Raw genomic sequence first — 27,108 nt, 5'->3', positions numbered from 1 at the left:
ATGAGTCAAACAGTTACTTTATTTATGTTCAGGTAAAAACATGAACCTGATGCAGTAAATTATTGCAGATCTTAGAAACAGCACATGAACGATTGGGCCAGGAAAGCAGAGTGGCGCCCTCCCCTGGTCACGGACTGCAGGTGCACACCAGTTTTTTTTTTCCAAGCCAGCAGTGCAAGAAAAAAAATACTACAGCAAGAAATAAAGACCATATAGAAAATAAAAAAAAAAGAAAAGAAGAGCAGACACTCTCACCTCAAACAGGGTGTGAAGCTCCATATAAATTTAACTCCATAAATGAACTTGAAATGCTATCTGGCCATGAAACAATAAAATGAGACCAGTCAAAGTTTTGTGCCCGGCTACATTGTGTGTTGAGGGTTGCTCAAGATAACCCTACAAATCTGATAGGGCTCAACAGAAAGACGCTAACACTAGCAAAATAAGAGCAAAACACCTGAACCAGATCAATACATCGGTAACAACTTTTCATCTGAGCTGAAGCTCTATAAACGTGGAGGCCAGAACACAATCCAACTTAGGTAGGAAGAGGAAAACGGTAATATGTGTTTCATCACTACCCACATTCAACCAACTGTAATTTAAGCGAGGACGAATGAGAGGGAAAGCTAACGAAGAGTGAACACGCACACAAACGGGTTGGAAACAGTGGGTGGTGGTGCGGCAACAAAATAAGAGAATGCAGACGGACAAATGCGGGAAAATGACGAACAAGGAGCTATTCTATTAAATGTATAGAATGAGCAAAGTCTGCAAATTTGTCTGTACAAATGATCTTTGGAGCTAAAGTAAACCTAGCTTGCTTGATGGACCCTCCCCACCCTCCCCTCACACCCACATTGTCCACTTTGGAGAGGAGACATCCCTTTTTTGTTTGCTTTTTTTTTTCTTTTTTAATATCACACAGCAATGCAATTTAAAATACCACCCAGATGTTTTCATCAATTTTAAACATTACTCAACTACTGATATAGGTTTAACTCTTTTTTATGTTTGAACATCTGCGTCATGGAACACCTTTCTATTTTTTTTTCTTTTAAATATTTTTTGAGAGTCGGGGCAGCAAATATATATTTAATGTTTCTCTGCAAGCTGCTTCTCTAACAAGAAGGCTGTACGAGAAGCCTTAATGTAGGATTACAAAAAAAAAATAAAATAAAAAAAAAAAAAGGAAAATAAACTGAGAAGTGAAGTCATGATTTCAGTCGCTGAAGAAGGCATCTGAATGTGAGATGTGGAGAGATCAGGAAAGGTGAAACGACTGTTGGCCCTCGCGAGCTGCCGTCAACAGTTTCTCTCGCATGATCTCAATGCTGGAGTAGTCAGGAAGCTTCAGGTAGTTGACGCAGGTCATAACTGAAGGGAGAAACTCGTCTGGGTTCTCCGTCGACTCAAATGTCTTCCTCACAATCGTCAAAGGGGGGTTTAGGCTGCGGAAACCTGAGCGGCAACGTGCGGTCTTGTGAGTGACGCTGACATAGTCCAGACATGCTCTGCATTTTTTGGATCTAGAGGCCCAACGTTGATGTGTATGTAAGTGAACGAATGTGTGTGCACCGACTCACCTCCAACAGGCAGTCTTGGACTTCCCGTGACAAACTGCAGGAAAAGTCTCTGTTGCTCGGCATCAAAGCTGCTCAACACTTCAAACAGGAACCGCACTGCCCGGCTGTAGGGTGATGAGGTCAAATATTAAGTCTTAAACTCATCATCTCCTATTGCATGCTGTCGGCATTGTCTTAAAATTAGGGCAAAATTAATCAATAGGATAAGATGCAAGCCCACCTGTCATGTGTGTAGCCGTGATCCGGCCGACAGCACTCCATTAGCGTCTTGACGTCCCACGTCTCTGATTTACTGCCGCACAGCAACTGGTCAAGCTACATGAAGAGACGAGCACAGTTGAAGATGAGGCGGGAAAGGTCGCCAAGTGACGGATGGAGGGGCTCCAAGTTCAGTGACATGGCAAAGTGGGGGCGGGGCGGGGGCTTACCTCTTCTGGATAAAAATACTGCAGGTGATGTAGTGGGAAGACGGACTCAAAGCCTTCCCTAAAAGACTCAAACTGTCTTGACACGCCTTCATTAAGAGTCCAGTACACCACCAACTAGCAGAGACAAACAAGCAGGTTCATTTTGGTCATCGAGGAGCCAAAACACATTCCAGAAAAAGCACCCTACCCCCAAAACGACAGCATTTCACAGTAGTCCCTAGACCCCAATGCAAATAACACCCGTTTGGTGATTACACGGCAATGGGATGACTGACAAATCCTCTTTTATTGTTCAATAAGTGATCCTCACTGTTCCTGAACGAGCCACACTTTGTTCTTGCTTATCCACTGAAAGAGACAAGAAGAAGAAATAGTGATGCCATACCCTGAGATACTCCTCAAGGTTGTAGATCGTGACGGGCACGTCTTTTCCGCCCTTTTTCAGCTCGATGTTGGGGAATCCTGGAAGTGTGAAATCCAGACCCAGATCCTCGACTGAGCAACCGTTCATATTCAGGCTCTCCAGTGCCTGCTGTAATGTCTCTCTCGTCTACACACAAAAACATGAGGATTATTCATTTGTGAATATCAAATACTTTGGAAAGCAAGTAGTTGCTGTGATCAATTCAAGGGTTAATCAAACGTTTATCGACTCATAAAACAAAAGGGCCACATTAGAAGATTAACAAAATTAACGGTTAAAGAAACTGATATCAAGCCTCTCAAAGTTTTGTCATGGACGACTGACCACATTAAACATCACTTTTGCTTATTTTTCTTTTTTGAAGAATAATCCAGTCCGTTTACCTGCGAGCAATCCTGTTCAAGCCTCTTCTTCTGGCGAATGATATCCTCCAAGTGCAGGATGGATTTTGCAACATCAGGATCAATGTTGACCAGGTCATGAGAGTTTATAGACATCTCATGCCGCAACATCCACTTATAAAATGGCAGCCCCAGCGGCAGGTCCAGCTGGTAATAAAAACACAAGCACTAATTCATTTGGGCAATGGGTTCCATTGCATAATTTAGGATCCAAGAGTGACACACTGTCCATCTTTCATGCAAACATGTTTACATTGGTACATTTTGACATTGGCCAACATTTTATTCATGATAATTTATGATACATGAAATGAAAATTAGCCCCAGTTCGTGATTTTTGGATACGCTGTAAATGCAACTCAACAATATGTAGGGGGTAAAGGTGTCAGCAAAAACACCGAACAACCAATTCCTTACCAGTCTGAAGTCCATGATGGCTTTGGCCATCAGCTTTCCCAAGAAGCGGAACTTCATTTTGATTTTGGCTATGTGTGCTGGTTTGGTTGTCCTGCCAAATGGAACTGCAAAGAGCCCTCTGGTACTGAACATGTACTTCGTTCCTTCTTGGCTTCCTAATCCAACAGAAACATGGAACAGGCGTGAGGTAAAGGCAACCGCATAATTGCATTACTAGCAGCGGTTTCATTCACAGATGATCATGTAATCGAAGTTTTATTTCAAACAATGCATTACAGAAAAAGAAGTTTAGGGGGGTACCTTTAGGATTTGTCAGAGTCACCTCTTCACCCCTCCACAAACCGAGGTCAGCCCGCTGTAGCTCTTGAGAAACTAGAGCATAGAACTCGAGAGTGGGACCAAGACCTGTGCCCACCTGGAGAACAAGGACAGCAACTATTCATGCTCACGCTCTTCTTAACATAAAGCAACACAAAAGCAGTTGTTGGGAATGGGTCAAAATAATTGCAAAACGGTTCAGGGTAACTCCTGTTCCGGTCTGATCTTTAATGCAACGTAAAAATATTTCGGGACATACAGCACAGAATGAATGAAAGTATATCAACATTGACTGACTTTTAAAAGGACATTGCAGCATTTGGGTTCAAGTACCTCATTCTCATACTGAATCTCCAACATTGCACGCGAACTACCCAGGTCCTGCATCACAGACTCCGCCTGCTTGAGCAGCTCATCTCGGTTTATCGTCCTCTGACAGAGTGGGACATAAAATTACATTTTAAAGAAGGAACAAAGAAAGTTTACATGGAGCTGAAAATGAAAATACAGTAAATAAACTCAGCACAAGATCTCGAACAATGCGAAGTTTTTTTCAATGTCAAATGTGAGAATGTGTTAGTTTCAACAGTTCAGTCACAAGATTAAAGAAAAAAGCACCTTTTTCCTGTCAAGACGTGGTGCAACTCTGCTGTCCTGAGAATCGGATTGATTAATCTCAGGGTTTGTGTCCAATAAGCGCTGCATGGCTCTGTCGCGATCAAAAGCAGTTACGTAGAACAACATTTGCCGTGTATCAAAGGGGAAGAAGAAAGGGCTGCGGAGAGAAGACAACATGAGAAAATGGGCCAATACCAATTTGCAACTACGACGACAAGGAGAAAGGGAGAAGCAGTTACCATGTCTTTCCGAGCTCTATGAGCCAAGTTGGGATATTCCCTGTCATAATAACAAGGGGATCTTGGAGCTGACGGTTGGCTTTGGCAGTCAGCTTACTGTTAATGAACTCACTGGTGGGGATGATTTCCTTACACACAGCATTCTGCGAATACAAAAATGATATTCGATCACAGATTCAAGCAAAGGACACAAGTCCATACACATACTAGTTCCTACAAGTAGCCAACGACTGCTCCTTTTGGCTTGTGTTGGAAGCTGGCTGTGTTGTACAAGTCTGCGATTGATTATTTTGTCTTTCATTTGTTTGTTTACTTTTCTACCACCTCGAGATCCTTGTTTAGAAAACATTTAGTGCGCCTGTCAACAACAGAGCTATTTCTGTGTTTGTTCAAACAACTGCTTGTTGGTTGCATGTGCTTGCATGTGCGTGGCCCATAGTACACATAGCTTAAGGTGAGTGGAAAACACACATACGGTAGCTTGTTTTTTTAGTTTCTGATGTAAATAAAATGGTTTGGGACTTTTTACCAGTTAAAAAAAAAAGAAACCTTATTACTTTATGTTTGGATGGTTGGGGGCGCTGAGTTGGAACTTCTGCCTCCCGGCGCAGACTTTCTGCTCACAAGACAAGCTAGCAAGATAATTAGCTTTGGGGCTCACATATAAACTATGGCAGCACAGAACGACCCTGGAGTGGACGAGGTTGTGCTTACTGTCATGTCTTATTTCGCTGATCCGAAGTCATTGATCTGATCAACGACTTCATTAACAGATCATGCAAACTGTGTGACATTACAGTCGATGTGCGATTTTCTATAAAATGCAAACTATTAACCGATTTCTATCCAGGCAATCAGGTCGGTGTAAAGTCTACTTTCATCAACTTTCTGAAATTCTTGAGTCACCATTACGAAAACATGGAGCTGATTAACGTAATAACTGTGTGGTGTTCGGAGACGTGTCCATGCATCACATATAGATGCTGCCGTGGCAGTCTCAAGTCAAAACGCTTCCATTTTCTTGAAACTAAACGCACTTGCTGAGAAGACATCTCCTAGTAACTCGTGGGGACTTACGTCATACAAGTAGAACCAGTATCTACTGATCGAGTGCAGGACCCTCAGCAGCAGGTTGACATCTAAAGAGGGGTCATCAAAGGTTATGCTCTCCGGAGGCTCTGAAATGAGGTATGTCTCCAAGGGATTGATGACGCCAGGACACACACCATCTGGAAATAAACAGATAACCGCACTGCTACCTTTACATGTTAACTCGCGTAATGTTTGCCCTTGTAAACATTGTAGTGATTTCTTCACCATTGCTCAACTGCAGACTAATTATTAACAAAGGCAAGTGCATTGCATTGTGAAGCATTGAGATCCTCACCATGCCACAGCTCATCCTGCTTCTTGGCATTGCGAGGGGATGTTTTCGTGGGTGCAGTCTGGGCTCTGCCCCTCTTCCCTCCAACAGTTTCCTTGCTGCCATCCTCATCCTCTCTAACAGGCTTATACCTGAGGGTGGGTTGAAATCAGATGTTTTAACTTGAGCACGGGGTGTTGATTTTAAACTCCATCCTGGGCCAGATACAGAGAACCTCGAGGTTGCTGGTACCACAGCTGACAATTTTCACTTAAAAAAAAAGTAGATGTGCTAAAACCAAATCAGTGTGGACAATGCTATGCTAAGAAATGACATGGCTCGAAAGCAAGATCATTATGCTTGTGAATGCTTTCGTTTTTTTCAATGTGTGCTCATACAAATGTCCTGTTGCACAGCGCGTGTACATGTTTTAAGGCTATATAAATGAGGGCTTCCACCTCGGTCCGCTCGCATTGACTAAGGCGCCTACGACCCGCACTGGATTTTGGCGATGGAGATTGCGCGCTTGTCTATTTTAATTACAATCAATGGTCCATCTAGTCACTTACGTCATATCTAATCAAGCCCGGTGGGTCCATCCTTCAATCTAGTGATTGGGTTGTCAAACTTAAAGTGAGATTTTACATTCCCCGTAGGCTTAAATAAAAAATATTTTGGTCCCCATTCGGCATTGAAAGCATTCAAATTAGTTTTGTTGAACTAATACAACTAAAGCAAATTTGAAGTTCTTTAACTGTCAGCAATTATTTCACTGCTTTTTACTGATGTTTTCAGTTTTTACCATGGTGTTTCCTTTTTTTGTCTTCTTTTAAAAGTTCTATAAAATAACTGACCTGTTTTGTCAGGCCCTGTTTGTTGCAAACAAAATTGTCACAGTAAAATATTTGCAAATATATCTTCAGTCACTGTCAATATTTACATCATACTAAACTACGGCATGCCAATTGCGACGACTATACATCAGCCAATATGGTCATGCTGTACTGCCCAAAAAAAAGCGTGCATCCAATTCTGTGTTGTATGACCAAATGATAAAGTTGGTCGCTACAGTACTACCAGTCCCAAAAAATAAAAATAAAACAAAAATAAAATAAAAACACCAGCGGAGTCTAATCATGAGGAAAACGTACCATATTGTGTGCGTTTTGGTCCAGATGCCTGCTCGCCCGAGCGGGTTTGCTTCATCATCTGTGGACTCTCTTTCTTCTTCTGCCTGAAGGCTGTACTGTCTCACAGCCTGGTAAACTGTCATGTTGTACGGCAGCAAGTGGTCACCAATGTAGAACTGTAGTCTATGACGTACACTGCCTGAATTCAGGAACTGTGCAGCCTACATAACCAATAGAATTACATTACGGTCAACACCAAAACAAGTGTATGAGTTTCAGGAAAAAAAGAGAAAAAAATGCATGCACATTTTGCTTCGAGTTGTTCGCATACCAGTGACTCATCTATTTCATCATCTGAACCATCATCATCACTATCTTCATCCTCTTCTCTGATTCGGCCATACCCTGTATAATACACGAGTGCACAAAAACTGGTTAAGCTCAATTACACAACAAAGGACATTTGGGAGAATGTTTAAATCAGCTGCTGGTCCCTTGTCACTCACCTCGAACAACAAGGTATCTCTCAATGGCTTGCACCAGGGCCAGAGGGTCTATCTTCACAGGGCCTCCTTTCCACTGTTTAACATTAGTGCAGTCTGGATGCCTTTGCAACTGACACTTGAGCTGATGTGTGTTGAAGAACTTAAGTGCCTGTGAGCCTCTACAGAAGCGTATTCACTTGATTAAACTCATGTAGACAAATGAATTTAGGGTGAAATAAAATGGTGATCAACAAACCAACCAACTGACCTGCTCCCATTGCCATTCCCACTGGGGAAATCATGCACTTTGACGGGGAACTGCTCCATTTGACTCAGACAGCTGTTCATTTTGTGAACCAGTGCCAGGAAAGGCCCATTTTCTGTTGGGTCGAGACAACTTACAGGCTCTGTTCCTGGAACCTGTTAATCACGTGCAAGAATGACACAGGGTTAAAAAAAAAAAAAAATGGGGCTCCTTTTTACATCTAGCTTCTGAATGAATTAGGCAAAGGTTTAAAAAAAAAAAAAAAAAAAAGTAGTGATCTTTCATAATATAAGTCACATTTTCTCACCGGGCAGCCGATAAAGACATGGAGGAACCGTTTGAGTCGCAGGTCTCGACTAAGCAAGTCCCTATCTGTATGAGACGTTAGGTAAAGCAGGAGTTGCTTCACCAGCCCGCTGTGTTGAATCTCAAAAGACGACACATCAGATTCTGACACAATACTGGAGATCTCCGAAAGACACTCCAAACCACCATCGACCTATGAAGCAGAACATAAAATATCAAGACATTACCTGTGGCTAGATAACGTATGGGAGAAAGAGCCTGCTATACCTGCAGGTTGAGCTGCTCGGTGGCTGTGCAAAGCCTCTGAAGTACATTCAGTGCAGGGTTGCTGCCATCCACTTTTTCAGAGTTGAAGTACCGCTCTACAAACTTGTTGGCCTGTTCTTTGATCCAGGCCTTGATTTTATCCCTGCCAAAATGCAGAAATAAGTTCAAAAATCAAAAACATTATTAGCACAGATGCATTCAAACTCATGATTTCACATCACATTGAATTTTTTATTTTTATTTTCTATTGGATCACACCTGTTATTTGAAATTGAGTCCTTGGGAGGCACCCTTGCCAGGCCACTCACTCCCGCTGTACGTGAGGGCTCGGAGTTGGCATTATTAGTTTGAGCACCCAGTTTACCCCAGGTTTTAGGATTGAGACTGGCCAAGAAGGATGATTTGGGTGACTGAGTACTTGTGGGGCTTTTGGCTGTTGAGAAAAAATATAATTCAACTTAAGAACATGCACAAAAATCATCAACATTCTATTATTTTTGAGAAAACGCTCCAGTGTCTGTGGTGCACGCACGACAATACCAACGAGATGATTAGAAAGACTTATACTTACAGTAGGGTGGCAGAGTAGTAAGTATTAGCCAAACTTTACTCAGAGAAACTTACCCTGATTGTCTACTTTGTCATCATCCCTTGGTGGTGAGTATTTGGGCCTTCTGGGCCCCCTTTTCGGTAATCGTTTTCTCTTCAGGACATCACTTAACCTCCTAAGTATAAACAATAGGAGCATGGTAAATGGGGTTATTACCAAACGTGGCGGGTGAAAAGAAAACATGACTTGCCCTTCAAGATCTGTTGACTCTTTTGACTAAAAATTAAAATGTTTCTATCTAATTTTTGGCAAACCCTCATGTTGCTACTACTGATAAGTCTACTCGTGTAACGATGCATAATGATTTACTGTTCTTTAATAAAAACCAAAAACAAAAAAAAAAAACCCTCAGGTAGTCTTTTATGACAATAGGTCAATCCACTGGTCATTCAAAAAAAAAAAATTATTGCAAAGAAAATCAAACTCTACTCACCCTTGCGGACTGAGGTCCAGTGAGTCATCCATGCTGTGCTGGAAGCTAGGAGAGCCCAAGTCAGGAGTCGCATTATTGGTGGTTGTGGTGGATGTAGTGCTGATTGTGGTAGTACACAGACTGGTACTACTACTGGGGCAGGCCTTGGGGGGACTAGTAACTAGAAAGCTCTCAGACTCTGCCAAGTTTTTAACCTGGTGCATTACACCTGTAGAGAGAGTTAAGGACAAAAACAGGCCTTGACTATCCACATACCCTTACAACATAATAGAAATGACCACGGCACACAATGTATAAAATGAGTCACTGAGTTCATGATTTTGAGAAAACGGTTTGTCTCTAAAAAAAGAATTTGGTATATCATGTTACTTTCGTATTGGCTTATATTTAGCGATTGAAATTGAATTTTATGTCAATTCCAGGGCCCCACAGCCACACTAAGGAAATATGCTCCGAGCACAGACTGGTTCACTATGAAGTTCAGTGCGGTGCTCAAATTCAGAGTGCACCAGAAATGGAGTTCCCTAGCACATACTAGGCACTGCGACTGGGGACAAGGTGTGCCAGTGCTTCAAGTACCACAGGTAGAAATAGTTCAAGCACAGGCTACTGATTGGTTTGGAACATATGTTGCGTTCGTAAATTAAAGGGGGTGGAGTGCACTCTGCCTCTCTGAACACACACAATGTCAGATTAGTGCACAGGCATCAGAATGAATTTCAGAACACGCCCTTGAGGTCACTGAGGTGAACCATTGACTATAGAGCCCTAAGTGGAACAACTTTGCATTCCCTCGCATTAAAGTGTGAATGAGTCATTCATAAAAATATGTTAAGCACAACAGCAGCACCCACCACCAGTGTAGATTTTGCAATGTTTGGAGTGACCGAGCAATCGACTCCTGTATTGCTGGGCTCCTTGTCATAAGTAAAAAATGTAAAATAATTCAGCCATTTGCTGGCATGTGTCTATTTTACATGCTGAAATCATTTTATGGCGCTATTCGCTTTGGTTTCAAGAGCCAGTAAACATACTTTGCCACGAAACGTTTGTTGCTCACTTCTGACATCGAAAACCCAAACCAATTTCAAATGACGCTTTTTCAATCAACTTTGCCACCATGTCATCAGTCTTAACAGTGGCAAATCAGCTCTTCAGCAACAAAAAATATTACATAATACTGTTTCAAAAATGGCAAATTCACTGGTCACACAAGCAGATAGTGCGAGTAAATGTTTCGTCTCGAATTCTAGGGGCAAAATGTGACCATTTTGGGGGAAGTCTGGAGCCTAGCAGTGACAGAAAAATTGGGGGATAATGATGCTGAGGGAACACAAACATTTTTTTTCTCTTTCATGATCTCTTAAGGAATCTGTAATGACTACACTAGAAGTGATTTTAATTTTGAAGAAGTTGCATTTCCAAAACAGACAAAACTAGATTAGCCGCAATAAAGCATTGTGCACAATAACATATTAAAGAGAAATCTAAGACCTACCTTCTCTCCTGAAATAGACACTGAAGACATCAGGCAGCTTCTGCATGAGGATCTCAGCCATCTGCAGAGAACCCACTACAATCTTTAGGTCCTGGCTGGATAGCATGGAGGCAATGTGACTGGTGGTGGGGAGGGAAAAAAAAGTCAATTGCCTTACCTCAAGAATAAATAAAAAAAAACAAATAAATAGATAGAGCCCTGGTCATGTTAATAAATGTGCTCGTTTTTTGGCACCTTCAAAATTGAGTTGATTCATTAATGAAACCACCAGTCCAGTGGGTTACCTCGACACTGCATGGTTCCTCAACACATCCTTCAGCAGCTCTGCATCAGCAAAGTAAATGATCCTGAGGATGGCTCTAAGGCACTTGTGTCTAACTGCAGGTCCAGCAGAGGAGCTGTACACTTCATACAAGACCCCAAATAGAGTTTTGATAAAACATTTAGCCAGCTCAGGGTCTTCCTTCATCAGCTGGGCGCGTGCATCTTCTCGCCTAACTTCCTGGTGGCTCCCTGGAGTAAAGGGCAAAACCGTTTTACTATAGGCTTGAAAACCACACACCAAATTATGACAACAGACACTTTAGTCTGATGCTCAAAAGGACTACTACCGTAATTTCCGGACTATAGGGCGCACCTGATTATAAGCCGCACCCACAACATTTTTAAAGGCAAAACGATTTTGTAAACACCCAAGCTGCACCTGTCTATATGCCGCAGGTGCCCATATTGTATTATGATTTTGTGTTCGGTTAAGTCTGTCAAAGACCCAGCCACACAGCTTTCGGATTGCAGTCCAGCTCAAAACACAGGTGAAATGCGACTTATCACAGCCGGTTGTTTACACTGTGACACATGATAAAAGTCTCACTGTTACCTTTTCTGTTCGAGCGCTCCCTGGAGGCCGTTGGAAAAAATCTTTAAACAGGCCGCATCATTAAATATGTCGCAGGGTTGAAAGCGTGTGACAAAAGTAGTGGCTTATAGTCTGGAAATTACGATAATTAAGATAACTGAAAGAAATGAACCAAGTGTTTAATTTAGATAAAATACAGTACATGGTCCAATTTGGTTTAGAACTCTGGTATCAAAGTCACAGCCCATGGGGCAGATCTGGCCCACCAAATCATTTAATGTGGTCCACAAAGTTAAATCAAGCAAACCCCTTATTACATTAACGTAAACAATGTTTCAACAAGCCATTGTTCTTGACGTCTGATTTCCAAACTAGTTATCCATCAGTCTGTTGTGTAATATATGAAGGTGATTAAACATTCATATGGTTTCACAAAATTCACAGTCATAACAGCCCTAATGTGGCCCGTGACAAAAATGAATTTGACACCCCTGGTTTAGAAACTTAGTTGAGACAATTACCGGAGTTGGGATTTGCAAGTGGATTTGGCTTTCTCTGAATACCACGTGCAGTTCCGGTGTCTTCATTGATCTGCTGCATAGAGTTAAAGTCAATTGTATACACGCGACCCAGAGTTGACAAGCTGATCTCATCTTCCCCATTCTGGTGGGCTGTCTGCAGGACATGACAATCACCAAACACAGCCATAATTACAAATGTATTCATATGAATGAGCGATTTGATCATGATTCACTACGGCATCAATACTTGGACCGTAAATGGACCAGGGGTCCACAATGACAATATAATAAAACTTTCAATATGTCACAATGTGCCGATAGGAGATCAATACCTCAATAATGCGGCTGTCGATGCGATTGTAAGGGTGCCACAGCCCTCTGTCATCCCTCCATTGCCATATGACTCCTTCCGTCGTTTGGGCGCTGCCCTTCTTCAGCATTACATCAACTGCAAAGATGCCCTCTCGAGGAAGGCAGGGCATCAGCTCACTAGATGGAGAACAAGTTCAGATTGTTGTGCAACTATTTTAAGTTTTTCTGAGGTTTCACTGAGAATATTAAAGACATAAACGTATGTATGCTTGTTTATCTCCGTTTTGTTTGTCGAAGGCTGGGTACAAAAATTTAAGGATTTTTCACATGATACAAGATTTATTTGTATTTTTCTTTGGCAGACCCCACACAGTAAGATTACAAAAAAATTGTGCATTTAAAAGATGTGGTCCTATTGTGTCTAGTGTGCTCCAATAATCTCAACATAGAACCACGCACACAAACATTTTCTTCCATCACTAATGTCCTCAGAGGCAGAAATTTCACATGATCACACGTGACCTCTTAAAATTGAAGAAGAGCTCTTTGATATGCGCTCATGTTACCCAAGTGTTTTGCAAAACGACCGCAGGCGGCGCATTCTAAAATGGTGATGTTGGCAAGAGAGGATATTGGAAAACACTTCGTGGCATCTGCAGAACCTGCTCTTAAACTTAAAAAAAAAAAACAACGTTGGATAGGACATTTTGTTTTATTTACTTCCACTTCCCCGTTCGTCTGTCAGGGTTCCTATCTGATTGGCTACATTCTATTCATGTCACAGCTCTCTGTATCAAACAGCTCAAGAGGGCTTTCCCCACATGAAGATTTTGGGGAATAAATATTGAACGCATTCATTATTTAAGATCGTCGGCCCAAGTCGTTTTAGATCCTATTATCGGAACAAATCCCCTCCCAACACACTGCAGACATAAGGATAATCTTATAGGACGATCTTGTAAAACCAGATGCCTTGTAAAATAAAGATTGTCGGGCGTTTGACGTACTTGGTCAAAAAGTGGCAAAATCAGGATAAAATCAATGGCCTTTGTGTGTACCAGGCGAGCTTATGAGGAATTTAATTTGTCAAAAAAAATTTAATTATTAAAAAATATACATTTGTTTATCTTTCTGTGACAATGACATATATTAACAAGCAGAACAAATAAGTTAATTTCAATTAGATAGCATAAGTTTCAATAAATGTGTGTATTCCCCTGCTGTCAATCATACAACAGATTAAGTCATGGCTTCCTGTGTGTGTGTGTGTGTGTGTGTGTGTGTGTGTGTGTGTTGTGTGTGTGTGTGTGTGTGTGTGTGTGTGTATATATATATATATATATATATATATATATATCATTTTTGTGCACATGCCCAGATTTCTCACTAATCACAATTGTGAGATAATTGAGCGGGAATCTTCATTATTTTAGTATTCATTCGCTCTGATTTGTTTTGCTTTGTGATATGGGGGCATGCTGAGAGATTTTTCTAATGTAAACTGGTGCTTCACACATTAGTCCAATCAACAATGTTCAGAAACAGAGGTAAAATGGTACCAGTCAATGTGTTCATATTGAAAAAGAAGAGAAAATGTTATGTATGGAGAAAGATCTGCGCTACCATATGAGGGAGGTCAGCTCGTAGAGCTCTTGAGGGCTCCGTGGTACAAGTTCAATCTGTTCCTGGCAGCTGCCATTTGATGCCCCACACAAGAGGAAGCGCAGTGTCTCTGCTATGTCTGTTGAAAAGGTATTAAAAAAAAAAAAAAAGAAAAAAGAAAATAGACATCTGTGGTTAGCAGGGAACTCCTAGCATTGCGATACTTCTTTATGAAATGATGCCAGTTCTTGACAAGTATTGCAGTGTGCTGATTAGTTTGTGTTTTACTGGTCTTCCAGCATTCAATAAATGGCTGAAAAGTGTTGGCCAACTGGCGCTCCTTGTCCATTTGCAGTTAATTATACTGTAAACCACCATAACAAACAATCTCTTTAAAAACACTGGGATAAAGCGCTGGGCAAAACAATGCCCTAAAATAAATGCCTCATCAGTAAGATGTGCAAAATCTGATCGTCTCTCCCTGAAGATTTCGATGGAAGGAAAATAAGGCAGAGATGTTATGGCTGTGTGCACATACAGAATACAGGAAACTGTGCTGTGCTGAGGATAAATTGTCTGCAAAATGTATGGTATAGGAAAACTTGATTTGTTGAGCAGTGTGAACGGATACACTGCTGAGCAAACCTGCCACCGATTATCAGGTCAAAGGTTGTATCAGAGATGATGTTAAAGTGTGAACCATTGGGGTTCAACGGTTATGGGCACTGTTACTCACTTTGTTTCATGAGCTGAACTGCCAAGCAGGGGCAGTTGGAACACATGAGGGAAAACATGCGCACAACCATGATGAACATCCCAGAGCTAAGTATAGGTGGTGTCACTACCAGCAGCTGTTGAATGTTGGTCAAAAGGTCTCGTGATGCCACCTCTTGCAAGAAGTTCTGTTGATTCAAACATAAAAATTGGCTTTTAAAAAAACTGCTTTGTGAAATACTGCAATCAAAAAATAGATCTTAATAAATGATCCACCAAAATTATTGAACAGACCTCCTCATGTTGAAAATTGTCCACCAGTCTCGCAAAACAGAGGCAAGTGCTCTCGACAGACTTTTTGTCCTGTGTGGTGAATAAAAATGGGCAAATTAGAAAATCTGAAACATTCTAGAGCAATGTGTACAAAAACAATTTGCATTCATGTCATTTTCAAAAGACAAATCCTAAGGAATAAAAACCATGTGCCATTAAAGTAGCTTTAGATTTTTTTTCAGTGACTTAGTGAGGCGGTCGATTTTCCGGAACCATATTTTTCGGATTAGAAAAGTGTAACTTGGGGATCTTATTCTGTTTGTTGCACGTGTTTACAACAAGAATATTGCCAATATTCAGGTTTTGAAAGGGTTATTGACTGCATGCGAACGCCGTCAATGGGAAACCTGTCGACAGACAGGTTTGATGACATCAAGTACCTGATGTGCAAGTCTCTGAGTCAACAGAGGTAGAGAATCAGCAACAAAGTGGAACTCATCAGGTGTAATGCTCTGGCAGCAGTTGGCTGCTATGGCCAAGGCATTTCTCTGTGCATTGATGCTGAAGAATTCTAGGTAGAGCAGGCAGTCAGCAAGCCCACCCTGTGAGGAAGGACATGATCATCTGAAGTACTTTGGCAGTCGCAGTGAACAATGATAAGATGCCTAACGTTACACACTTACAGCCTGCAAAATTGCTTTGCTGTGTCGCCTCGACAGCATTTCCAAGGCAGTCAGCGCCTGCTCAGCTACGTCAATAAACTGGATCACCTGAAGCTGCATGACATTCCATGTGAGTGTGTGTATAAAAAGGTCATCCTTAGCTATCGCAAGATAGTTATGAACAGTTTGGGGGCGGGGGGGGGGGTGTCTTACCTTTTCCAGGAAGACAGGAATAGCATCAACCACCACAGCTGAGGACCGGGGGAGGGCCTCCATCATATAAGTGAGTGCACGGGAGGCATGATTCATCTGGGGGCATAGATTATTATGTTAAAACAGGAAAAACACTGGGGGGAAAATAGTCATCATGTTTCAGCATACTTACAATGTCAAAATTATGCTCCATTTGCAACAGTGTAATCTGTGAAATGAAGTTGAACAAATACATGTATTTGGTTAAATTGGTAAAGTGCCATAATTTAACGTGAAAAGCCAATCACTTCGTCCGTGCAGATGTTTCAAGAGACTAATGGAATAAAACTCACCAAAGCAGGCACAACACTCTTGACAGGGAATCCACCAAGTGTTTCTTCATTGCCCATTACTAACAGCTGGCACATCTCAATGGCAGCTTGGAGCTGCTGAGACTCGTCGCCAGTGGCCTGCAGTCCTTGCAATAACTGCTGAGCCTTGGAGCCTGGACGAAGAATAATCACAATATTTAAACTAATTCTTCACATCTTACTAAAGTGACAGAGATGCAAAGATAAGAATGTACTACTTACTGGCACCACTGCCGATGGTCCTGTGAAATAGCTGTGACATCCGGGGTCCCAGGGGGCCAAATAGATGTGGGGGGAGACCCCTGGCCTCCAGTAAAGCTATTAAAAAAACACACACACACAAAGTGGCAGGTTAAGACAAAAAACATATATGCGTAGGCATAATGACTATATGAAACGTGGTAAACAAATGTTGAGGACATGTAGAGCTGAGGTACCTTGAAGCCTTCCCATTTCTGAGTCATCAGATTCGCTCTCTCCAGAGGTGGTCATACCTACTGCTCCAGTAACTGAACTTGAAGCTGCAATGGTCGGGTAGATTTATTTAATTTGTGAGGAAAGCAATGAAGTTATGACGAAAACCTATTTTATTTAGTCCCTTTTCTCAATGTAGAAGTTTGGTTTCTCAATGCGATGACTGTAAATAAGTAAGGAGGTACCTGAGGCACCCTGTGATGCCTCATCAGTGCGAGCAGCTGACGAGTTTGCCCCATCTTGGTTGTTGTCAGAGTCGGCCATTTTCTCTTGTCGGCGAGCGTCAGCTGCCCCACGCTTGCCCAGGCCTGAGCCCCGCCGACTGCACGTAAAAAGCATAATCAATATGAGCACCAAAAAAATAATTCAACATGTCTTATTGTCAAAACAGATAGAGGACTCTTGTCAAACTCAAGGCCAGGGGGCCAGATCCGGCCCACCATGTCATTTTGTGTGTCCCGTGAAGGCAAATAACGTGGCAACTTGCGTGATCCTTGCTAAAATCTGTTGTGAAATGTTCAATTGTCATGTGTAATAAATAACGTTGAGATTTTGCAATTATTTTGTTACCCTGTTTACACTTACTTGATCAATAATTTAACAAACTATTATAGTTGACTTGGCTGATTTCAAAAGTAGTAATCCATTGTTGTGTACAAGTAATAGAGGGATAGGCAATTAAACATTTTTGTTGTTTCACTGTGAAAACAGCCCTCAGTGGGGAAGACTTTACTCCAGCGGCCCGTGACAAAAAATTTGATTAACACCCCTGAGAGAGGATTGTTTTGTTTTTTGTTTTTTATAAGAACATTTCATGCAGTTCTTGCTTAGGGTTGTTTATTTGTGGCTGCAGTTTAAATTATGGATTACCTGTAAAGGCCTATTAAGACAAAAGTAAAGAAATGGGTAAGGTGCATTTAAATATTTTCACCCATTACTAGAGTGATTCCACCATCTAATCTCATTTTAAACTTTGTGCCATCCTGATGATACAAATTTAAATGCATCTCCAAGCTGTAAAAGGGGAGACACACATACAGACATGCACACTAAAAAGGGTCACAGAATTAATTATTGGTGAATGATAGTTAGAACATCAATGCTTCAAATTCATGTCTCCAGGATATAATATGACCAAGAGAAGGGTCTTTTGTACAGAGCACATTTATTCAAACTAATTCGCTCAAGTCTAATTCAAAATGGAGGCACATATAAATACATAAATATACCTGGTGCTGGCACAGGAGCCCGTGGTCTTTTGGCGTGTGCTCCGCCGAAAGCTGGGGAGCTCTGCTGGAGGAGACTCGCTGCGCTTTTTAGTAGATTCTCTCAAACCTTAGGTGAACAATGATGACATTTAAAAACTGGTGAGAAACTATGTAAGTATGCGGGGGACTTCTGTCAAAACCTTTGATCAAAATGTACCACAATTGCAAATGTAATTTCAGTGGTTGAAAGTCTCTTTGAAAGCCTGTACCTCTGGCTAGACAGGCTAGCGGTATTGCACTTTGACAGGGCACCCTTCACTGTTACATGGTAGACATAAGAGTCTTTATTCATTTCTTCAATAAAATGAAATGTCAGATTACAATACCAAATGACAAAATTAAAATAGTGCATGAAAACAACACTAAAGACAAAATGCCTCCCAGAATGATGACTGGTACTGGTTTACTTACCATTAATGCTGTGAATACAGTGTTAAGGTATCGGATGATGAGAGATTAACAAACTGGGAGAGGTGCAGTTCAAACCAGAGTGCTGTGTCTTTGCCTGCCCACAAACATAACTGAGTCAAGTGATAGATAGGCTGATAACCAAGCCAACTTAAAAGGAGTCTGCCTTTTTGGGCCCAGAGCCCAAGACACTGAGGCCCCTCACTAAGAACAGTGTGACCCAACAATCATTTCCACAGGTACGATTCACTTTAATGCCAAAGTTTTCATTTTGAACCTGCAAATTTCAAGATGCTGGGGCTTAAAAAGTAGATAACTGACTGGTGTTATACAGTAAACGTCTTCACAGCAGTGTTTGAGTTCATCACATTATTGTTTTATGTATTCCCCTTCAACTTCCTTCAGTCAAGACTTAATTAGCTTGCCGGGGAGGGGGATGGGTGGTTGTTAATGAAAGGATGAATATTTATTCTTATATATCATGGATACTTGGCGTATCCTTGATAATACAATCAGTCAACAGAAGTACAATTTGGTCCAATTAAAAAAAAAAAAAAAAAAACTACTCCTGATTCAGGTGTGTGCATGCAGTCATCAAGGCCATACCTATGGTCTATAGGTCCTTGGGCTTTCCATTTGTTCCAAATGTTCGAACAAAGTGGACCCCAACCTTTTTTCTGCCGCAGACCAGTTCATACAAATCAATATCGTTCGCGGACCGGCAACCATTCACCGAAATTAAATGGTAAATGGGCTGTTACGCATATAGCGCTTTTCAACCTTTGGTACTCAAAGCGCTTTACACAGTCCTCCTAATTTACCAACTGATGACGCAGCATCAGGAGGAACTGGGGGGGGGGGGCAGTATCTTGCTACAGGACACTTCGATAATGTCGCAATGACCGGGGATTGAACCCCCAACTGGGTTGGGAGATGACCACTCTACCACTGATCCAAGGGGAGCAACAGTTTTAATATGGTAACGTTTAAATGTGCTATAGGGACCACAAATTGCATGAATGATACGAGCAACACGACAACTCGAGTATTTTGCAAATAATAGATATGAAGCCACATTTTAATGTAACTATATTAGCAGCGCCCACCAGAAAGGCACCAACAAACAAAGGCACCACAGAACAAATATAACTAATCACCACGCTAAATCTACGCACCACTCGCTGCTTATTGTGCATAGCGGGCTTGGTGCACGGGAATCACCTGTCGTGTTAAATCTGTAATTCTAGTAGTAGGTCGCCTAGTATTTATTGTGAAATGCACCTTTCTATTTCTTCTTGGTCAAAGATTCTTGTGGTTATGTCATTACTGGGCCTTTTGCCCGTTGTAAAGAAACTTTCCATCCACTTCCGTTTTTTACTCATGTTGCTAGCTTGTGGGTTCAATATTGGCGTTCAATGACCTAGATGATTAGCATCGTTACAGGTGTCCGTCATTGATGGATGTAACGCAAAGTATCCAGTCACTTTTCAACGTAAAATATTTTTCAGCCTTGGATTAATAAATAAACCAGAGGTACTCCACTTTTCTTATTCTTTCATCTGTGTGGAGCGCATCAGCCTGCAGCCCATGGCCCAGTGGTTAAGGACCACTGTTCTAACCATCACATTTATTGAAGAGCAGAACATTTAAATGACATTGAAAGAACGGAGAAAAATAATGTTAAAAGTCAAATCTATTTTCATTTTAAATGTTAGATGAAAGTTCCCTAGGAGCTCAAGATCAAAAACTGGACAATCCAGACAATTGCACAAATGTAGCATTAGCACAAGAAAGTGAATTCCAAACAGATAAATTTATTTACTAGGAAGAATTATTTATTTTCTGGTAACCGGTTCAGGGTATCCCCCTCCTACTGCCCGAAGAAGGCTGGGAGAGGCTCCGGCACCCCCCATGATCCTTGTGAGGATAAAGCGGATTGGAAAATGGATGGATTATTTATTTATTTGTCAAACCGTGACACCAAGCCTCTGAAGACAATTTGTTGATGTGTCCTAAACACACAGATCAGGTGTTGGTCTCAACAAACTTTGCTTCCTTTTCATCTAATACTGGGTGTTGCGTGTTACACATCTTTCTCAATGGCATGTTCTTTGGCCTCCATAAAGAGCTGTCAACAACACAACTTTGGCAACAGCATTGTCATTGTATTAATCTATAGCCCACGAGGTGCCCACAGCCTCCCCGTATGCGTTCCTGACAACAACAGAGAACTCAGTACCTCAGAATTCAGTACCTCCGAATTTTTGAGTTCACGGGCCACTGTTCTGCTGCCGAAAAAATATAAGTAACAACGGCAACTAGATGTTGGAGGGACACTAGTTTGCTTCCTGGCTACTGTCGAGGTGTTTTTGAGCAAGGCAGTTTCCACTCCCACAGCTCATGAAGTGCAGCACTCTGTGTGCCCCTTTTACTCTGACATCTTTCCTTGTATGCCTGCATGTGTGCTATTTGGTAGTGGTGTACAACACAAAAGCTATGCAGTGTGTGCCAGTTAAATTTCCACTTCAGGCATTATTATGTGGATGCAAAGTTAAATTAAAATACTAAATATTTCAATATGCCAATCATATATAACTGTGAGGTAAAACCCCACAGGAAAATGGTGTCTGTGGCTTTGTGGGATGTAACCAACCTCACACATCAGCGACGCCATATCACAGCATGTGGGACCTCAACATTTTTGCAATGTGAACATCCCACACAAGACTGAAGGGCTAAGATCACACCACACGATAAACGATCCTCTCTTCTAAAAAACAGATTTTACATCCAAATGCAGTATGGACAAGCAAAGCTCTCAAAATGCTTGTACATCTTCCCAACACCAACCGAAGGTATTGAAAATCTTGTTTTAGAATTGTTAAACTTTTCACAAAGTTTCTGCAAAAGCTTCCCGATCAGCCTACACAGGATAAGGACAGAGATGGCATGTGGGAGACCAACATAAACCTGATGGGTCATATTTACCTAGAATTGTTGCATTGGGATCATACACTGACCATATAACTACACATACCCCTGCAAGGGGGGTTGTCAAGCCAATTCAATTCTGTATTGCATGTCAACAATGATAACTCACGTGCTAGTTTAGCTTGTAATCCAGACGGTCCTGGTTTGGATGTCTCAGTTTTGGATGACCCAGTGAGAGACAGTTTGGGTTTTGACAGGTTGACTTTTGGGTTAAAGCGTGTCGCCCACTCAAACTTTGAAGAGCTGGATTTGGCCTGCTCCTTGTCACGGGTACTACGGCGAGGAGAGGGGCTTGAGGCGGAGCGAGAACGGCGTGCCTTAGTCTGGTCTTTGCCCTGTTTAACTCGGGCACCTGGCGTCGTAGCACTGTTTGTGCCTGTAGTGGAAGAGGAGGAGGAAGTTGAGGCAGAAGAGGAGGAGTCTGTCACGTTGCTGCACCCAGCTTTGGCTGAGGCGGCTGATTTTGACGCCAGCTTGGTGGGTTTAACAGTTCTGCCCTCGGTACGATTGGAGAGGGACACGGTGGCGCTACTTAGACCAGGGTGAGAATCCGCTTTCTTTCGTTTCTGAACCGGTGAGGCCCCAGAGGCCCCACTTTTCTTACTTTGTCCTCTACCTGATGATACAGGTGGTTCTGCAGCAAGTGACCTTTTCTTAGCTGGGCCTTTCCTGGTCTCTGAGGTATTATCTCTGGGTAAGGACAGGGATTTGGGCTTTTTTGTTGGTATCGGTCCTAAAGCGCTAATTTGGTCTGGAGCTTCACTTCGCTTCAGTCCTCGGGTGCCTTCGCTCTTGGACTGGTGGCTCTGTCGCTCTTGTTCAGATGTCCCTGCGGCTTCTGGGTCGTCTTGCAGTACAAAAGATGCCGCAGACAGAGCAAGTCCGCTTCTGTCAAGTTGGAAGGAAAACAACAAAATGTGATCTAAGTTACTCGGAGCTCACAAATGTCATGTGACACTCTGAGAACAAAATGCACACCGTATGTCAAAAAATCTCAAGCAATGAACTACCAAGTAGAGAGGACGGGTACCTTTTTGAGCTGTGCCCTCTGGTCTGGCCAGTGACTGAGCTGCTTGTGGCTTTGGAAGCCTTAGATATAGGCCTTCTACTTTCAGGTGGGGAATTTGCTTTTTGTTTGACCTGCTCTGACTGCAACCTGTAAGGTTGAAAGTTCAAGTGCAAGGAACAGTGTGGGTGTTTGTACTTAAACCACAGAGAATAACAGATTTAATCCATGCGAATAATTTTTGACAATTGCCTTTGAACATTAGCTCTTGCAAGCATGGCAAACTTCAAACTACCAGTATACTGGTCATATTCTAGATATGATACGTGTAGAGTGGAACACAAAATGCTCTGGCAAGAAGGTCAACCTCTGTTTTGTTTTTGTTCCATATTCTCATATTTTAAAACCAAGGAAACAAAAGTCAGTTGTAGAGTCTAAGTGTCACCATAATCAAGCCTTCATAATAACCGCAGTAACTTTTTAACACTGAGAAACAGAGCTACTTCCTAGATATTAAGGGCAAAGAGCTACCAGTTTGACACCCACTTTTTAAATAGTAAATGTGCTCAAACTATCTTTGATCACGTTATTATTCATAAGAAACCAGATAAATGTGCCATTTCTAAAAATGTCACATTTTCAAATGATTACTCCGATAACATATCGTAACACTGGTGAGCTATTTTTAGAACAGGCCAAAAGACTCCTCAAGTGTTCCTTGGGGGCTACCTGGTGCCAACAGCCGCCATGTTGGAGAAGCTTTTCCACAGTCAAAAAAACTATTTCCAGGTTTTATGCGAGTGGGACACAATGTGCCCTGGCTCAGCGGCGCAAACTATCATGGCCTGTGTCTGTTATTGACTACCAGTCTGCTGTGAGATTATCATGGGGTGTGCCGCAGAAAATCACCCAATGTCAATTATTTTGCCAAAATTTATTTTATTTTCTATTAAGAAAAATGTTTTTGTTTATGATTATGTAATTTATCTGTCAACCATGCACAGTGACAGGCAGAACAATCAACTGCCTTTCCACTATATGAGATGTTTTTGCGTATCGTTTCCCTAAATCGAATCTGCTTTTACTTTCCATATTTTCTGACATGCTACAGACCCAATATAAAATAATGGCCTGTTCTTGTACAGCAAAAGACAAAAATTTGGATCAAATGTTTTTCTGAGCAGTCTATTTCTATTGATAAAAAAATGTGATACCGTTCAAAATATTGTATGGAGGGCATTAAAACACAATATATGCTCACACGGTTCACATGGCAGGGAGTCTACAAATGATATCACCCAATGTGTGTGGGCGAGTGGTCAACTGCCATATTGTGTGATGGTCGGATATGAGTTGATTCCAGTATGCGGTGAACCTAAGGCAACATCAAAAGGCACAGTGATTGGCAGTGAACACTCACTGCCCTATCTTTTTGTTTTTTTGTTTTTATTCTTTGACCACAGTGGTTTTGTGTGCAACTGATGCATGCTTAATTTTGTGCATTAATAAAATAGATGCTTATGGTTTGAGCTTGAAAATTTTATTTTTCCAATTATGAAGGGTTTGGTGAAAGCATGTATGAAATTGCGATGTTTATTACCGCTGACAAGGTGAAGAATCACTGCCATCAACCATCAAGTCAAGTTATATACTCATTTGAATGATAGGCTAGTTAACAAACAGTATAATGATTTATTCACAAAGAAACATACCTTCCAGCAACTGTGTGGTCTTGTGGCTGGGCCGCAGCAGTGTTCCTCTGTGAACGGCGCAGTGACCCCCCTGGATTGGAATTAGGCCGGTTGGACATTGGCACCTCTCTCCTGAAGGGACATACCCTTTCTAGACACTACCATTCACTGTAATCAAAGAGAGAATTTGGAAAAAAAAATCCTTATGTTAGTGTGATACTACTACTATAGATTTATCGACATTTGGTAAGTATTTGGAAAATCAATATAGCATTTGACTATAATTAGAATGTCATTTAAATCTAATCAGCGAACAAACAGGGCAATCATTCCTGGATTATTTAACTGAATAGGTTACATTTTAGCAGAACAGATGATTCTCTGCGTCATCTTTTTTTTTTTTAACATTCAATTACCTACTATCATGTTGGCCTCATGTGGTGAAGAATTTCGCGTAAATGGCTTCCATTCATGAATGAATAAAATGCTTGTTGATGCATGTCAATTACAAAGAATAATCATGAGTAAACTTGATTGGATTATATGTAAAACCATCAAAAGAAATCAGGGAAATTCTGCCTCTTCAAGGAATTCTACAATTGATGTGGTTAGTACTGCAAGGGAATGAATCAAATGTTTTGACTTGGTTCACGTTTCCCACACACATGAGATTATCAACAATTACCGACGTGCATCACAAAATGATTTTCACGGTTATTTCAGACAAAAGAAAAACACCGATTTTTAAAGAAAAAAAATGAAATAAGTGACCATAAAAATACGACATACTAAGGCCATTTTAGGCCCTCACTGACAGTGAATCCTGGTCTTTGTTTATTCGTCTGTCCGGGTGGACGACGCGTACCTTTTCCGTTAAGTTCCAACGTTGTCGGCAACACTAAACAAACCGGAGTTAACTCTGATGCGCCAGTCATAAAACACAACGGAGTCTATTTGTTCAAACCTTGATAATAGAGGACTGGATTTTTGACGTAGCTCTCTACAGTCACCGACTAGCATGTTAAGCTAGTACCTAAAATGTTACCACAGAATGTGTCCCTTTTGTACACTGCATACGTGTTTAGAACCCAAACCAAAACTGGTTAACGATCGGTTAGTGGCTATTATTAGGACACGTTGTTAGTAAACGCATACACGACATCCAGTCGGCTAAAAGTATAGCAGCTAATGGAGCAGTGGGTTGATTAAATGCGTAGTTGGCGTACCGGTGTGTCCACCTTTCAACCTGAAGCTCTCAACCAAACTCACTTATCTGTTTCTTTGCTTGATTTCCATAGAATCTACCCCGTTCGTGCAGTTCAATGTTATTTTTAAGTCCTGTCGAGACACGGCCCTTTTGACAGGATACACATTCGATCGCCAAACAATCCGGTTAGCGTCACAGATCGAACACGATAGCATCGAAGGCGATTAATGACACACGGCAAGCCAGCAGGCTACAATAAATCCAGCGCCAGCTAACTTATTATATGCAAACTATCGTGACAATTCTGGTCTGTAGACCATACTGGCTAACTACACCACTCACGGGACTCTCAGGAAAGTTTAGCTTACATGACGTGCTGTTGTATGTGATGATTAAGCCAGCAACACTAAATGGTCGAATTCACGAAAAAACAGTTACCAGGCATATCCAGCATCTCTTCCGCGAGTGTCGATGTGAACGCAGAACTCGCAAGTATGGCTAACTAAGGATAGCAAGCTAAGATCACCAATGTTTTCCGAGGTGATAGAAGGCCAATGTCCTACTCTCAGTGACGCCAACTCGCGTTTGTCTTTAATGTTTCAGAGGCAGACACAAGTTGAGCGAACACGCGACATCTGACATTTAAACCCGTGAATTATACTGTGCTGTGCCAACACAATATTTAAACACCTTAGCACTGACGACCAGGTTGTTCACGCATTATTTTGGGGCTAAACTAGCCTAGCCAGATACGATAGCAGACGCTTCCAATTTGTTTACTTGCAAACAGTGAGCTGACATAATGGCTCACCAGAGCTTCGTTATCGTTTGCCAAGAGCTGTGGTAGCTGCTCAGTTCAAAATAAAATACTGACCTTAACATTGAATTCGGTACAATAGGAGACAGTCGTTGACGCTGAACGTTGCCAAACCAAACAAGAGGGATACAGCTACCAGCTAGCACTGGCACTGGAGCTACTTTTTATTAGCATGCCTTCTTGTCGCTAGCTTGCGTTTTCGCCAGCAAGACGAGATGTGATTCTCTGAACTGCGGATTCACTGCACCAGTCAAACGATGTACATGAGGCTGCAACTGAGTCGCAGTGAACTAAGTGTACAGTCTCCTTTTCTAGGTTTCACGTCAGCTAGCAAAACGAAATGGCCTCGGATACCTTTTAGACACAAAAACAGAAAAGCACAGACAGGATTCGAGACCTTAAACAAAGCCTAGTGCATTATTTCATTTGATCAATTTCGATTGTGGAATTTTCGACACGTCTTAAGGCTGTCAAGCCAAGTGTCACTGAAAAGCGATACATTTATTTGAACGGTGTTACCTATTTCTTCCAGTGTTGTAGTTGTAACAGACAGTGCACCAGCTCCTCTATTTTCTCTCTCCGACCCTGTCTTACCTCTAGTTTGACATCAGCTGAGAGACCGACAACAGTGATCCGCCAGATTCATCCGCGCAGGGACTAGATTCTTCTGATGTTCGCTTCCGGTTTTAGCCGCATTCGAACGCTGTTGCTCTATTGGACACTTTTCTAACTTTGAGAAAATGACTTGGCACCTATGTGATGATATCTGCAGGGTGCACACCACATACCTTAATTTCACCCATTTCCGCACATAAAGACATGAGTTTTACTTTTGGGGGGGGAAAAAAACCCTTTCACACAATAGCCTATTCATGGCATCTTTTGCTAAGAGCATAATTGCCTTTCAAGGACACCCAGTCTCAAATGTTGTAATTATGCAGTAATACAGCGGTAA

The 27,108-nt window shown here is 41.7% G+C and overlaps 1 protein-coding gene across 5 annotated transcripts; it reads right to left on the bottom strand.

Annotated features, from left to right (window-relative positions):
- Positions 1-26,768, bottom strand: trip12 (thyroid hormone receptor interactor 12). Of its 5 annotated transcripts, XM_019885879.1 has the most exons (43): positions 26,673-26,738; positions 26,211-26,507; positions 24,151-24,297; positions 22,463-22,588; positions 21,542-22,320; positions 17,995-18,100; positions 16,951-17,087; positions 16,729-16,812; positions 16,514-16,609; positions 16,274-16,425; positions 16,114-16,149; positions 15,942-16,037; positions 15,750-15,842; positions 15,507-15,668; positions 15,088-15,156; positions 14,816-14,981; positions 14,101-14,218; positions 12,498-12,654; positions 12,166-12,319; positions 11,073-11,301; positions 10,789-10,907; positions 9,291-9,498; positions 8,872-8,972; positions 8,506-8,680; positions 8,248-8,389; positions 7,982-8,173; positions 7,678-7,829; positions 7,431-7,588; positions 7,256-7,329; positions 6,946-7,145; positions 5,819-5,946; positions 5,509-5,660; positions 4,432-4,574; positions 4,193-4,349; positions 3,908-4,006; positions 3,557-3,671; positions 3,257-3,411; positions 2,822-2,986; positions 2,400-2,564; positions 2,015-2,128; positions 1,807-1,901; positions 1,587-1,690; positions 1-1,461 (listed from the first exon to the last, which is right to left on the bottom strand). In XM_019885879.1, the coding sequence occupies exons 3-43, from the start codon at positions 24,246-24,248 to the stop codon at positions 1,265-1,267; spliced, it is 6,168 nt and encodes a 2,055-aa protein (XP_019741438.1). In that variant the 5' UTR covers positions 24,249-24,297; positions 26,211-26,507; positions 26,673-26,738; the 3' UTR covers positions 1-1,264. The 5 variants fall into 5 exon arrangements, with proteins under 5 accessions (XP_019741438.1, XP_019741441.1, XP_019741437.1 ...); XM_019885882.1 differs by lacking the exons at positions 26,211-26,507; positions 26,673-26,738 and adding an exon at positions 26,748-26,768; XM_019885878.1 differs by lacking the exon at positions 26,211-26,507 and having other exon boundaries at positions 26,673-26,767.
- Positions 26,769-27,108: the final 340 nt, after the last annotated feature.

The sequence above is a fragment of the Hippocampus comes genome, unplaced genomic scaffold, assembly GCF_001891065.2.
Source record: "Hippocampus comes isolate QL1 unplaced genomic scaffold, H_comes_QL1_v1.1 scaffold29, whole genome shotgun sequence".
Lineage (NCBI taxonomy): Eukaryota > Metazoa > Chordata > Actinopteri > Syngnathiformes > Syngnathidae > Hippocampus > Hippocampus comes.
This window is presented reverse-complemented; position numbering and strand designations above follow the sequence as displayed.

Bases quoted from the DNA above. Each gene is read 5' to 3' on its own strand.
- trip12 (XM_019885882.1), bottom strand. From the start codon at position 24,248: ATGTCCAACCGGCCTAATTCCAATCCAGGGGGGTCACTGCGCCGTTCA. The intron at 16,610-16,728 runs GTACCTCAGCTC...TTTTTTTAATAG, and splicing joins AGAAATGGGAAGGCTTCAAG to CTTTACTGGAGGCCAGGGGT. The intron at 15,669-15,749 runs GTAAGTGTGTAA...CCTTCCTCACAG, and splicing joins GCAAAGCAATTTTGCAGGCT to GGTGGGCTTGCTGACTGCCT.